The 13,450-nt window shown below is 36.5% G+C and overlaps 1 protein-coding gene and 1 pseudogene across 2 annotated transcripts in view; one reads left to right on the forward strand and one right to left on the reverse strand.

Annotated features, from left to right (window-relative positions):
- Positions 1–13,450, forward strand: part of NFXL1 (nuclear transcription factor, X-box binding like 1) — a 1,793,512-nt gene that overhangs the window by 1,137,611 nt on the left and 642,451 nt on the right. For both annotated transcript variants that reach the window (XM_044062425.1, XM_044062424.1), the window contains exon 18: positions 1,992–2,061. In XM_044062425.1, the coding sequence (XP_043918360.1) occupies positions 1,992–2,061 (70 nt within the window). The remainder of the gene's footprint in view (positions 1–1,991; positions 2,062–13,450) is intronic.
- LOC122794724 lies at positions 7,548–12,408 on the reverse strand (annotated as a pseudogene).

Consider the following 13,450-nt stretch of genomic DNA (forward strand, 5'->3'; position numbering starts at 1 on the left):
TTTGTTTTTAAAGTGTTTTATATTGAAATTGGCCATTTTTGATCAATGCATTACCCTAGTATAAACATATATATATATATATATATATATATATATGAGTATGTAAGGCTGTTATTTTATTCCAGATATTATAGGTTCATAGGTTTAAACTACGTTAATGACCTCCAGAGTCTTTACAAGCCTAGCCATGCAACCCAATACAGTTTTGTCCCAGACCCAGAGTTGTTTGGATGCGTATATGATGGGATATGTTAATAAAGGGGTGGTTAAGGGTTATATGGAAAATATGTTTATGCATATGACATTTCTATTACAGTAGAGTTGCTCCAGAATGTTGCATTAGAATTGCTGAAGACAGTGTTATGTACTGCAGATCCTAGATTAGGGTGAATGTCCCCACATTTTAGAAGAAATCTGTGCTTAGATTTCTGCTGGAGTATATATTTTTTATATTTTTGTAACAAGGTTTAGAGATATCTGATTTGTTTAACTGTAGATGTTATTAAAATATCTTTATTCTCAGTGTACTAAAGTTTTAATTTTGATATATAAATCCCATAACATGATTAGTATATGTGCTAATTCTAATTTTTAGGCTTCGGCATATAAGCATGTATGTATATGATTATATCCACACACACATGCATATATATGTGTGTATATATATATATCTATATGCACTCACACAGATACATATATATATATATATATATGTGTGTGTATATATATATATATATATATATATATATATATATATATATATATATATATATACGCACACGCAAATGTATTTGTAGGTTTAACATTAATGAGCTAGCTATAGTGTTTGGCATGGTATTTAGTGTACCACTCCCTCTAGAGAAATTAAAATCAGTTGGAATGTAAACCAGTATTCACTTGGATTTTATGTATTCTTTACTACCTAGTAACCAAGTACTTGGAGGTGTAGTATGATATTTATCATACCTTTTCAACTTCTTTGCTCAAGAATTGTGGACAGATCTAAAAATAACAGGGGACAAGCCCAGAATTGGTGCAATTTTATATAGTACTCTAATTGAGGTAGAAAGTAGATAGAACAGGTTTTATGTCACCATGCATTCTGTGAAGAATAAGAGGCCCAATGATATAATAAACACCCGCTGAAAGGATCTCCATATATTTTGCAAAATAAATGGAATACATTGGAAGGATAGGTTTCTATTAGAAAGAATACCGCTTGAATGGATGTGTAACTACAAATTCATCCCCAGTTTAACACCCCTCTACCATGATAATGTAAGGCTAGGCTTCCAATGAGCCTCACAGATCAATAACAGTAAGTACCCATGAGTATACAAACCTGTGAAACTTCATTGTCTGTTATTGACTGACCGTCATTCACAGCACTTTTACCAGAAAATCAAAAATGTTACAAGGGCTAGGGCAAACGTACGAGAAACATCAGTGATATTTGTCAAAGTCAAGGACAGTTGAGAGCTGTGGTGTTCATATAAAATGCTGGATGTTATATTCACCTTGGTGTTTTTAAATACATTGGCGTAGACTTTCAGGGGTGTTTTAACCTTCTCCAATGGAATTTATTGTTGTACTAGCTGCTTTTGCATTTTCTGTGTTTATTTTTATAGCATGTCTCCCTCTAGTAGGCTCAGACTAAGAAGAGTAAGACTGCAAGTGCTTACTCCCAGGGATGTCAAACTACTGAAAAATATCATTTTGTGGGAATAATGTCTTGCGTATTGTAATTCCATTCAAGTTACTGAATCGGTGTTCCTTTCTGAACACCTGCTGCTGTAGTGAGCATGTTTACATATCTGGTATGTATTTTTCTGGTACTTGATATATAGCTTAACTGCTTTGCAGACAGAGATAACATGGAGTCTGCAGGTTAGGGTTTAGTCATTGTTAAATAAAAAAAAAATAGTGTGCAGTTAAGTACATACCTTTCTTCCATCAGTTGATAGCAATTTTATTTTTACTGTGTTTTACAGAAAATTTAGTGCTGCTGACTCTGACACTAAGAAGTTTCTTGGTTCCTGCAAAAATCAATGTCCAAAAGAGGTAGGTGCTTTATTTTTCCATTTATCCTGTTTTATAGAGGACCTGTAACCTGTTTAGCCATTTTCATTCAGGGGTACACTTACCCCAGTGCCTCTTCCTGATATATCTAAGCTTGTCACTGCAAGAGTCCTTTACAAGATCACACAAATCTGTCTGGTATTTAGCTCAGAGGATTAAGACAGTTGTTAGAGTTGCTTCCCATAGTGAAGGATACGGTGTTTGATTCTTTCCTCCTCCGTCTGCCTACTGTGTGATTCTGAAAAAGTTACTTGACAAGACAGTGCTCCTTGCTAACCCCTGAACATGGGCACTTTTGTCCATTGGGCTTACCCAGTTAGCAAATGTCTATAAAAAATTAACACACAGAATCCTCACGCCTTCTACAGAAGATTCTGTCCCCATTTGGGCATTGGAAGCATTGTGTTGCCCTATGCAAAAATAAATAAATAAAACACAGTACCCTCACACCTCCTACAAAAGAGGACCTGCCCTTCTGAGCATTGGAAATGTCCTATGCATACAGATGGGCTTTTATGCTTCCACAAATGAAAGTATGTCATTATGACATTCAGCATAAACCCGACAGGAAGTCTTTCATCCATAGTTTTGTTCTGAGCAGATTGACTTGGTGTTCCTTGATTTCCCAGCTGACGCAAATTATGCATTCTTCACTGCTTTCTTTAACCACAAGTAACTTCTCAACTTCTCACTACCGATTTTTTTCCATTTTTTTACTAAATTTTTCCTCTGGTCTGCCCTTGGGTAGGTGGAGGTGGAGGCAGTTTCCAGTCCTTCTAGTGGTATTGGGTGGTATTTTTTTTTAAAAATATTTAACTCTGTGTTATAAATACGGCTCCCTGATCTTTGCAAAGAATAAATATGTCGCTCTTATGTCATAAAATTGGAAAATCTTGTTAAAATTCTTGTACCTTTTGAACTTGATTATTTACTGTGGATTTACTATTGTGTATGTCACTTTCTAAAAACTTTCACTTTCCTTTTTATGCATTTTTTTTCCCTCACCATATCTATTGGTCTCTACCTCTCTGGTTGAGAGTTAACTGTTATTTCTGTATTCGTTCCTCCTGGATCATCCATGAATCAATCAAGTACAGTCAGTGGACAGGTTTTTGGTTTTTTTAAACCTTAGCTTCTTTACCCCGCCCATTGGTGGCTAACACATTGCAGTCACATTGCATCAGTATTTCATCCAAAACACACTGAACACACCAACAAATTTTCCATCAAGGGAAAAAAGGCAGGAGTACAGGGAACAAGCTCTGTACTGACAGTAGACATAGTTCACATGACTTTCAAAAACTCTAATCTTTAATCAGACAGCAGAGCGCACATCCACATTTATAACGCATCGGAGCAAGATGCAGTTTTCTAGAACACAGACTCCGGAAGGTCTGGGTTTGGAACTGTCAGCCTGTTTGTTCCATAAACTTGTGAACATAAAGTAAAATAGAATCAGTAAGTCACTATTCGGTGTGAAAACACAATCTGTGACCCACTGAGTGAGTAGGCAAAGTTCATTTAGTAAATTTTCAAGATTAAAGTAAAATAAAAGTTCTTGAGAATGAAGTGCCTCTCAAGAAAAAGTGAAAAATGTCCAAAAAACGAGAGAAGGCATAAACACAACTGTTGGGAGATGGTTTATTAAATAAGTAAGCACTTTCACATCTAAAACTGACACTTCAGACATCAATAGAAAATATCAAAAATCATTCATTTAAATACAAAATAAATACATAAAAGCATCCAGTATTAAAAAAAGAATTCATTAAAACCTTATAACATATGCAAATGCTACTGAGTTCTTAAAGTCAAACACTCCCTCACTTAAAAGTCTCATTGAAACATTTTTATTTATTTAACATTTGTTTACCGGGAAATTCTGACATGGAAGTAAGCCAATTTTCAACGGAAGCCCGGGGAGAAACACTCCAGACCACATGTCTTTGTACCGTGGGAGGAAACCAGAGCCCCCGGAGTGAACCCACATGAATGCAGGGAGGACATGGACTCCGAGCCAAGAATCAAACCAGAGAACCTCTTGCTGTGAGGCGACAACACTACCGCTGCTCCACTGTGCCTTCCATGAACCAATAAAATATTAAGACACCATATACAACATATAAATATATAAAATATCAATAATACATAAAAAATAATGAATAATAATAATAGATATGTCCCTGTATACTAAAGCTATTCATTCAAAGGTCTATCTACTAAAAATGACTTAACTGAAACTTTTATCATTCAAGCTGAATGACTTATCAGCTTGAAGCCTAATAATCCATTTAATTTCTGACTTTTCTGTAGTAATTTTAATATTATCTAAGTGGGGACGTCTAAAAATTAATTCAAGTGCTATAAACTTAAATTTGTGTGATGACCCCTTATCACAGACATGCCTTGCTAAGGCATAGTCTCATCTTCCATGATAATAGTATATATATGTTTCCTAATACATTTGCTTAAAATACGATTGATTTTCCCCACATAAAATGCAGGACACTTAACACAACAAGTTAAATATACTAAATCTCTAGTTCTACAATTAGTAAAATGACAGAACTCCTATAACTTCTTAGTGGTTGATGGATGAATCTATTTTCCAATATAAGAACAAAAGTTCCATCTCCTGCAACCGTAAGTGCCAACCCGTTGAGATATAACATATTGCTTCTTTTCATTTTCATAACATAACCGTTTCAATGATTTATTATTCGTATAAGCAAAGCTAGGTACTTAACCAACCAGTTCCCTAAGTTTGTCATCAGCTAAAGGTATCTTCCAATTCTTACAGATAACATTACGTACAGCTGCATTATTCATAGTGTAGAGGATAGCCATTCTGCATTTATCTGAATTATTCACTTTTAACATCTCCCAAGCGACAAGTGTCTTCTCTATAATCCCTAAAGAAAGGTTTCCCCTTCCCTTTGCGATCAGTCTTGTTGTCATATTGGGAAAGAGAACACTCAGGCTTATAGCCTCTATGTAGAAAATTCTTCTTCAAGTTCTCCAAGGCTACCATACAATCATTGTTAGTGCTTGTTAATCTAGATACTCTCAGACCTTATCCTTTCACAATATTCTTGTAGATGTGAGGGGAGTGCATACTCTCCCTATATAAAAGGTTGTTTTTCTTACATTCTTTCTTGTACATAGTGGTGGAGAGGCTACCATACAATCATTGTTGGTGCTCATGAATCTAGATACTCTCAGACCTTGTTCTTTCACAATATTCTTGTAGATATGAGGGGTGTGCATACTCTCTCTATATAAAAGGTTGTTTCTCTTACAATCCTTCTTATACATAGTGGCGGAGATATCATCTCCATCCTTCCTAACACTCGCATCTAAAAATCTATACTACTTTTAGACTATTTACGTGTAAAATGTAAAAAAGTCTGTAGTGGTGTTTAAAAATGTAATAAAATTCATCAACTCCTGTTCTGTCCTTCCCCACAACAAGAATGCATCATCGACAAATCTCTTATAGTATAAAACAAGTCTAGAGTAATTCACATTGGTCATAATATAGGTAGTCCCCCAATATGACGTAACAAGGTTAGCATAGGAGTTAGCGCAAGGCATACCATGGCTACGCCTTTCCTTTAAAGAAAATGTTTAATATTATATAAAAATACATTATTCATTAGCACCAAATCTAATAACATACAGTATAAAGAAATTTTTTCATGAGAAACATTACTCATGCTGGATATAAGTTGGCTAATATACTCGACTCCAGTCCCATTAAGTATCACAGTGAATAATGATGTCATATCAAGTGTTACAAATATAACGTCTGAGATATATCTATCTGAAAAAATAAATCTAATTCGACCTCCATGCCTTCAGACATGCTCCTCAGGAACTAATCCAATGGTACATGAACAAAGTAAAATAAAAGTTCCTGAGAACGAACTGCCTCTCAAGAAAAAGTGAAAAATGTCCAAAAAATGAGAGACGGTACAACCACGACTGTGGTGAGACCGTTTATTAAATAAGTAAATGACAGAACAAGAGTTGATGATTTTTTTATTATATTTTTAAACACCACTATGGACTTTTAACGTTTTACAGGTAAATGGTCTAAACGTAGTATAGATTTTTTACATGTGAGTGTTAGGGAGTATGGAGATAATATCTCCTTCACTATTTATAAAAAGAATGTACAAGAAACAACCTTTTATATAGGGAGAGTATGCATCCCCCTCACATCTACAAGAATATTGTGAAAGGACAAGGTCTGAGAGTATCTAGATTAACGAGCACTAACAATGATTGTATGGTAGCCTTGGGGAACTTGGAGAAGAATTTTCTACACAGAGGCTATAAGCCTAATGAGTGTTCTCTTTCCCTATATGATAGCAAGATTGATAGCAAAGGGAAGGGGAAACCTTTCTTTAGAGATTATAGCTCAGACACTTGTCACTTGGGAGATGTTAAAATCAATAATTTTAGATAAATGCAGAATGGTTATCCCCTTCACTATGAATAATGCAGATGTACGTAATGTTATTTATAAGAATTGGAAGATACTTTTGGCTGATGATATGTTTAGAGAACTGGTTGGTGAAGTACCTAGCTTTGCTTATACAAATAATAAATCATGGAAAAGGTTGTAATGAGAATGAAAAGAAGCCGTGTGTTATACCTCAAAGGGTTGGCACTTATGGTCGCAGGAGATGCAACTTTTGTTCTTATATTGGAAGTACTAATAGATTCATCCATCCAGCCACTGAGAAGTTTTATGATTTCGGTCATTTTGCTGATTGTAGAGAGTTAGTATATTTAGCTTATTGTGTTAAGTGTCCTGCATTTTATATGGGGGAAAACCAATTGTACTTTGAGACCGTATTAGTGAACATATATATACTGTTAACAAGGAAGATGAGACTAATGCCTTACCAAGGCATGTCTGTGATAAGGGGTCCGCACACAAATTTAAGTTTATAGCACTTGAATTAATTTTTAGAAGTCCCCGCTTATATAATATTAAGAATACTACAGAAAGGTCAGAAATTAAATGGATTATTAGACTTCAAGCTGATAAGTCATTTGGCTTGAATTATAGTTTCAGTTAACCCATTTTTAGTGAATAGATCTTTGAATAAATAGTTTTAGTATACAGGAACAGGTCTATTATTTATTATTGTTCATTTTTTATCTATTATTGATATTTTATATATTTATATGTTGTATATGGTGTCTTAATATTTTATTGGTTCGTGTTTCAATGAGACTTTTAAGTGAGGGAGTGTTTGACTTTAAGAACTCAGCACCATATGTTAAAAGATTTTAATTAACTCTTTTTATTATTGGATGCTTTTACATGCTTGTTTTGTATTTAAATGAATGATTTTTTGATGTTTTCTATTGAAGTCTGAAGAAGCATCAGTTTTAGATGTGAAAACGCTTTTATTTAATAACTGGTCTCACCACAATTGTGATTGTGCCTTCTCTCATTTTTTGGACAAAGTTTCAAGATTACTTTTTTTTTTCTTAGGTGGAGCAGAGCTCTGTCCTGAGCCTTTTTGTTTGTTTCTGTTCCTCCTCTTCCTCATACCTGCTTTCTCGTTCAGCTTTTCTTGCCTCTTCTTTGAGCTCATCCCATTCCTTCCCACTGTCTTCATCACTACCAAAGAGGCACTATGGCCTGAATCTTCAAATGTTGTTGTTTGTCTTTCGGCTTTTCCCGGTAAGGAGTCGCCACAGCGGAACTCCGGTCCGCAAATGATTGGCAGTAGATTTTTTTACGAAACGCCGAGGTTCCAGCTCGATGCCCAACCTTCAACGAAGGCATGCCCATTTACGCACGTATGTCTTTTGAAACATACTGACGAATAATCTTCATTACTGTCTTCTTCCTCCTCATCTTCATCACAGAAGATTGGAATGTCTCATCCTCTAGTTCAGACTCTGAGCTATCATTTTCTGCATCACTTCCCTCACTATCAAATTCCAAGAAACTCCTGCTATCCTGCTCAAAGAAACCCTCCAGGTCATCTAAGATAGTTTTCATAATTTTAGTCCATTTCAGTAACTGTACTCCTTCAGTGTACTTGATGTCACAGGAGGTTAACCACTATTTGATAGGATCAAGGAAGGCAACAGGAATGGGATTAATCATGGTCTCTGTCTTGTTGTAGTCCTTGTAAACGATCACCACATCAAAGTTCTTTGAGTGGAACAGCACCCTGTCAGAATGGACAAGTTCCACATCATCCAGAGTTATGACAAAAGGAAGACCATTCAGTTGTGTTAACCAGTGAGCTGCTTGTGGGTTACAGTAGACAGGTACTTCTGTAAGGTGCACCACTGAACCCTCATTCTATGAAAAGTACTGTAACGTCCCTCCCCTGGGCCAGTAATCCAGCAGCCTCAATCCTAACCACTGATATTGGTGAGGACGTTCATTTGGAACAAAAATAGGTACACACACTATTTCCAGATGCAGCTCTCTGCACCAAGCACAGTTTATCTTAACAGCACACAGGATCACACTCAGTCCTGGTGCTTGGTTTCCCTCTCTACCTCTAGGCCCCAAATAAGACTCCCCATTGACACAGCTGTAGAGTTGAGTCCTCAGCAGAGTGTTTCAAAGTCCTCCACCACCATCTTTGCAAAACCAGTGCTCTGTGTCCCTGCTCCATGTGACTCACACACACACACACACACACACACACACACACACACACACACACACACACACACACTCTTTGAGATTTGATTTTCACAAACACACACACCTGGGAAAGACTGGCACGGATTTACCAGCTGTGCCCCCTCTTCCCATACTATAAGGTAGATACTGCCACCAGAACACTCCAAAGCCAGCTACTCTTAAGACTCTTACAAGGGTGCCCAATTATACTGAGCAAAATTAATACTAATACAAATAGTATTTGACCAATGCAACAAGGCTTTCAAGAGTGGCCACATTGTCACCAGATAAATACAAGTACTCTTAAAGGTTAAAATATTCTGTAAAAGACCAGCCACAATGAAAAGCTTAAATATATTTAATACTAAATAATAAAAGAACATGAAAATACTAAATATCTATTTACAATAAACACCAGAGTTTTGTCACATGAAATATTAAAAATAACACAGATGGAAAGGTTCACACAGGTAAAGAAAAACAATACTTAACTAATCTGACTATATTTTCCTGACTGACTAAAGAATTACTATTTCACTTACTAGAGCAAGGCAAGATGACATGGGTGAGTGGTCCTTCATTGTCAGGTTTCACCAACAGACTGCTGAGAGCCAAGTGACATCTCTCACTGATATCTAAATATCATTTCAGTGCTGGCTGTAGAATGACATCACATCTGGTCATCTGACTCTGATTCCACACTAAACCCTTTACTAGAAACTGAACCAGAATCTAGCACATATGTGTCATAGTACACACACACACACACACACACACACACACACACACACACACACACACACACACACACACACAGCTTTGCTAAGATGTGTTACAGCATTTGGAAGCTGTAAAATGATTGTAACACCTTCACTCTTGCTACGAAGCAGGCTTCTCATAGACATTTTGTCTCTGGCTGCAGTCAGAACTGTGAGATACAGTCTTTATGGCCTAAATCGGGTAATTTAATTTCAGACCAAGTTAGCTGGACTGAAATTAACCTTTTCTCTTCCAGTATTCTCTGTTACGGTATATTCATTTCAACACTTACAATACAGTCTGACATACAGGTTTATTTCTTTTCTTTCCAGCAGGGCCCACTGTTGGTACATTTTTAACACAAGCAGCTTAACAAATGCATTTTTCAACACAAACGTATGTACAAATCAGATTGATATAGAAATGACATATAATTCTTTACAAAACTCCAGCTAGCTATGCTGGCATATGTTACACATCTGCTGCTCTCCTCCTGGCATAGCTGGCACTACTTCACATCATGCTTTAAGGATTCAAGTTTTTCAGTGAAATTCTTGAACACTGTTTTAAGCTTGTGTCTCATTTCCCTTTCCAGCTGTTCTGCATAAAGGTCATCTCTGTCATGCACGTGCTGGTATTTGTCCAGGTCTGTAGTAATTTCACTAACTTCAGTGTAAAACTGTACATCTCTGTTTTGCTTCTTACCAAACATAATAGCATTCTTGAGATGTACGTGTAGGTCAATGATCATTTCTCCATCACATGGCTGAGTGGCATACTTGATATTGTATAAGATGTCAACTTTATCATCTCGTACAGATGTGAATCTGAAACTGTTGACATGTGCCTTGAGAGATCCCTGCATTCTTTTCTGAAAAATATTAGGACAAATGTGTACAAGTCCTTTAGCTTAGGAATATTCCTATTCATGTTGATCAACAGGGAATCTTGTTTCACAATTCTCTTTCTTTCACTTCTGCCTCCATTGTTTTGTACCATTTTTGCACTTAACTCCAGAATGCTTTCAGAATCATAAAGGTTAGTGGCATGAACTGCCTGCCCTCCAGGTACCTTCAAATTTGAAACTCTGTATGTAATTTCTTTGACAAAAATAGCGTCTGGGTTTGGGAAGATGTTACCTTCATTTCTGCCGAGTGCACTTACAGGGCAATAGAAATTGATTTGGAGGTAGGTGTAGTCTCCTTCTACTGACATACTGATGTTTTTAATTGTTGCAATATGGAAAGGAGTGGCAGTTCCAAACACTGGCATGACAACAGTCTTGTACTTTTTATCAGTCAAAAGTTTAATCTCCCATATCTCTTACTTACTCTTTAGGTAAAAGTGAAGCATTCTTGCAAGAAACATCAGAATTGCACGCTTTCTGAATTGCTTGTTCTCCTTTCTGGTCTGTAAGCCTCCTCTTTGCTTCTGCATTGTGCTCATTTGCTAGTTCCTTTTGATGTGCTTGCCTTTTCTCCTCAGCTGTCATTTCATTCCTTGTTGTCTCCATTACAAGAGCTGCTCCTGCTCCTTTTTCAAGTAAATTTTCAGCGTCATCATTCTCCTCCTCTTCATCTTCATTCTTAAGAAAAATCCAATATTCTTCACCTTCTTAACTGATGTTAAAATAGTAGCAGGCCCCTCCTCATTGACTATAGCTGTGTCCCCACTAAAGAGAGAGTATATACCTTGTCTTCTTGGCACTGTTATTTACCATTTCTGGAAGGCCAGCATTAATGCTGAACACCATCACTTTCTTCAGCTTGTATTGTTTTTTATTGTTGATGACAGGGGAGCCTTCTGGAAATTCAATACCAATAGTAAACCCAAGATTCTTTGTAATCTTGTTCATCAGATCTGGCTTCTCTTTCTTCAGTATATTCATAATAGTGTTGTATACATTGCATATCGTAGCATCATGTTTCAGCTCCTTCAGCAGGAGTTCCTCCAAATTTAGCAGAAAGTTGTAGTTCTCTTGTGTCTCTGGTGTAGGGTCCACCATCAAAGTGCGAACCGAATTATTGCAGTAAGACTTGTATCAGATTCCCATAGCACATATAATTGCACCAAAATGCTTATGATTTTTATCACTGACAACACTGAACTTCAAATTGTAGGTACCCGCACTCTGAATGATTGGAGGGTAGCACATTTCAACCATGGAGTGGTGTACTCCAGAGAGGTACTTTTCCTCAGTTGTCTTCTCTACAAGTTCAGCCAGCTTACTGTGATGTATTTTCACATCTTTATCAATTATCTCCATAACTTACTTTTTGAAGAACTTGTTGGGAGACCTCTGTGGTGATCCCAGCAGCTTTCTTCATCAAATTAATTTCCGAGTCCTCTCTTACTGCAATTGTGTATGCAACATCTGCACTGATGTCAACATTTTCAAAGCCCTCCTTGCTTAGGCAATCATTCCAACTGTTCATAAACTCACCTGGAAATTTATCCTTGCTGAACACACCAATCTTCTTCCCGTTACAAATGCCTTTAATCGCTTCATTCATTTTGTCAAAACTTGCCTTATTGCTTTCATTCTTTTCTAGAACCAGCAGTACTGTGACTGGCACCACATTGGCATTTAGTACTGTGACTGGCACCGCATTGGCATTTACATTCCCTTTGGTGTTGGCAAGCTTTTTGAGAAACTCCACCTTTTTCTTACTAGTCATGAAAACTATTTTATCTTCACAGAAGACCATGATAGTGTAAGTTAGCTCATAACCAAAGACCAATGTCTGAAGTGCTGTAGATTTAGAGTAGATAACTTGTTCGTAAACTCCCTTTGAAATCACAATGGCATCAACACCTGCATACTCATCCTCACCTTTCTTCCAGTTGTAAAACAGATCAGTCCTATGATAGTAGATGGCTTTGTCCAGCTTCATCACCATCTGCCCAACAGTTTTACTTTGTTCTCTTGAAAACTATTAGTAAGGCCACAAAAAGAGACTCCTTCCTTGCGTAGATTACGCAAGTGTCCTGCAGGCCTAGTCAGAACTGTTAACCTGATCAGCAGCCCGGCCAGCCTCACAATGTTTCCAGCGGTACATAACCAAAACAGAATTAGACCAACTGTATTGGCTAAAGGTTGGGTAACTTAACATATATCAGAATATTTAGAAACACAACTTCAAATAGGTTTTGAGCATACTGGTACCATTATCAGAGACATTAAGTGATTTTACAACAGCGGTATCATATAACATTGCTTGAAAATGTAAATGTATGTTCTTTTGCCATGCTTGATGTGGATTATTTGTTCACCGTGATACCTAATGACATAGGTGTGCGATATGTGAAAGAATTCTTACTTGAATTTTCTGATTGTACTCCGTCATTTATTAATATGGTATATCAACTCTTAATGCTCATTTTAACCAACAATGTTATTTAAGTTCAGAAACAATTGCTTAAACAGATGCATGGTGTAGTAATGGGTGCTCCCATCACTAACACTTATGCTAATATATTTATGTATATATGGGAGTGTGATTTTATTGAAAATGGCTTTAGAAGCAAGTTGTCTTCTATCGATGTTTTGTTGATGATTTGATTTTTTTGTTTGGTGAGGGAATGCAGAGTCTCTTGATACAGTTTATCAGTATGAGTCAAATACATTGCCTTTTTTAAAGTTTAAAAAGAACTTTGCAAAAATAAGATTGATTTTCTTGATGTCTCTATTTTTAAGGGTCAGGAAGGTCTCCTGTAGACTGTTATAACAGAAACCAGTGAAGCAAAATTCATATTTACATAGGGGTAGTATGTACTCACAGTTTATATTTAATAATGTTGTGCAAAACCAGATGACTAGAGTTTCTAGGGTAAATGCAATGGACGAGATGTTGAATGTACAATTAGAAGGAATGTCGAATTACTTTAGGAATAGAGGTTATGTAACTCAAAATATCTGTGGTATATGGGATAAAATTAAAG

This window comes from Protopterus annectens, chromosome 2.part1, assembly GCF_019279795.1.
Source record: "Protopterus annectens isolate FY-2018-M chromosome 2.part1, PAN1.0, whole genome shotgun sequence".
NCBI lineage: Eukaryota > Metazoa > Chordata > Ceratodontiformes > Protopteridae > Protopterus > Protopterus annectens.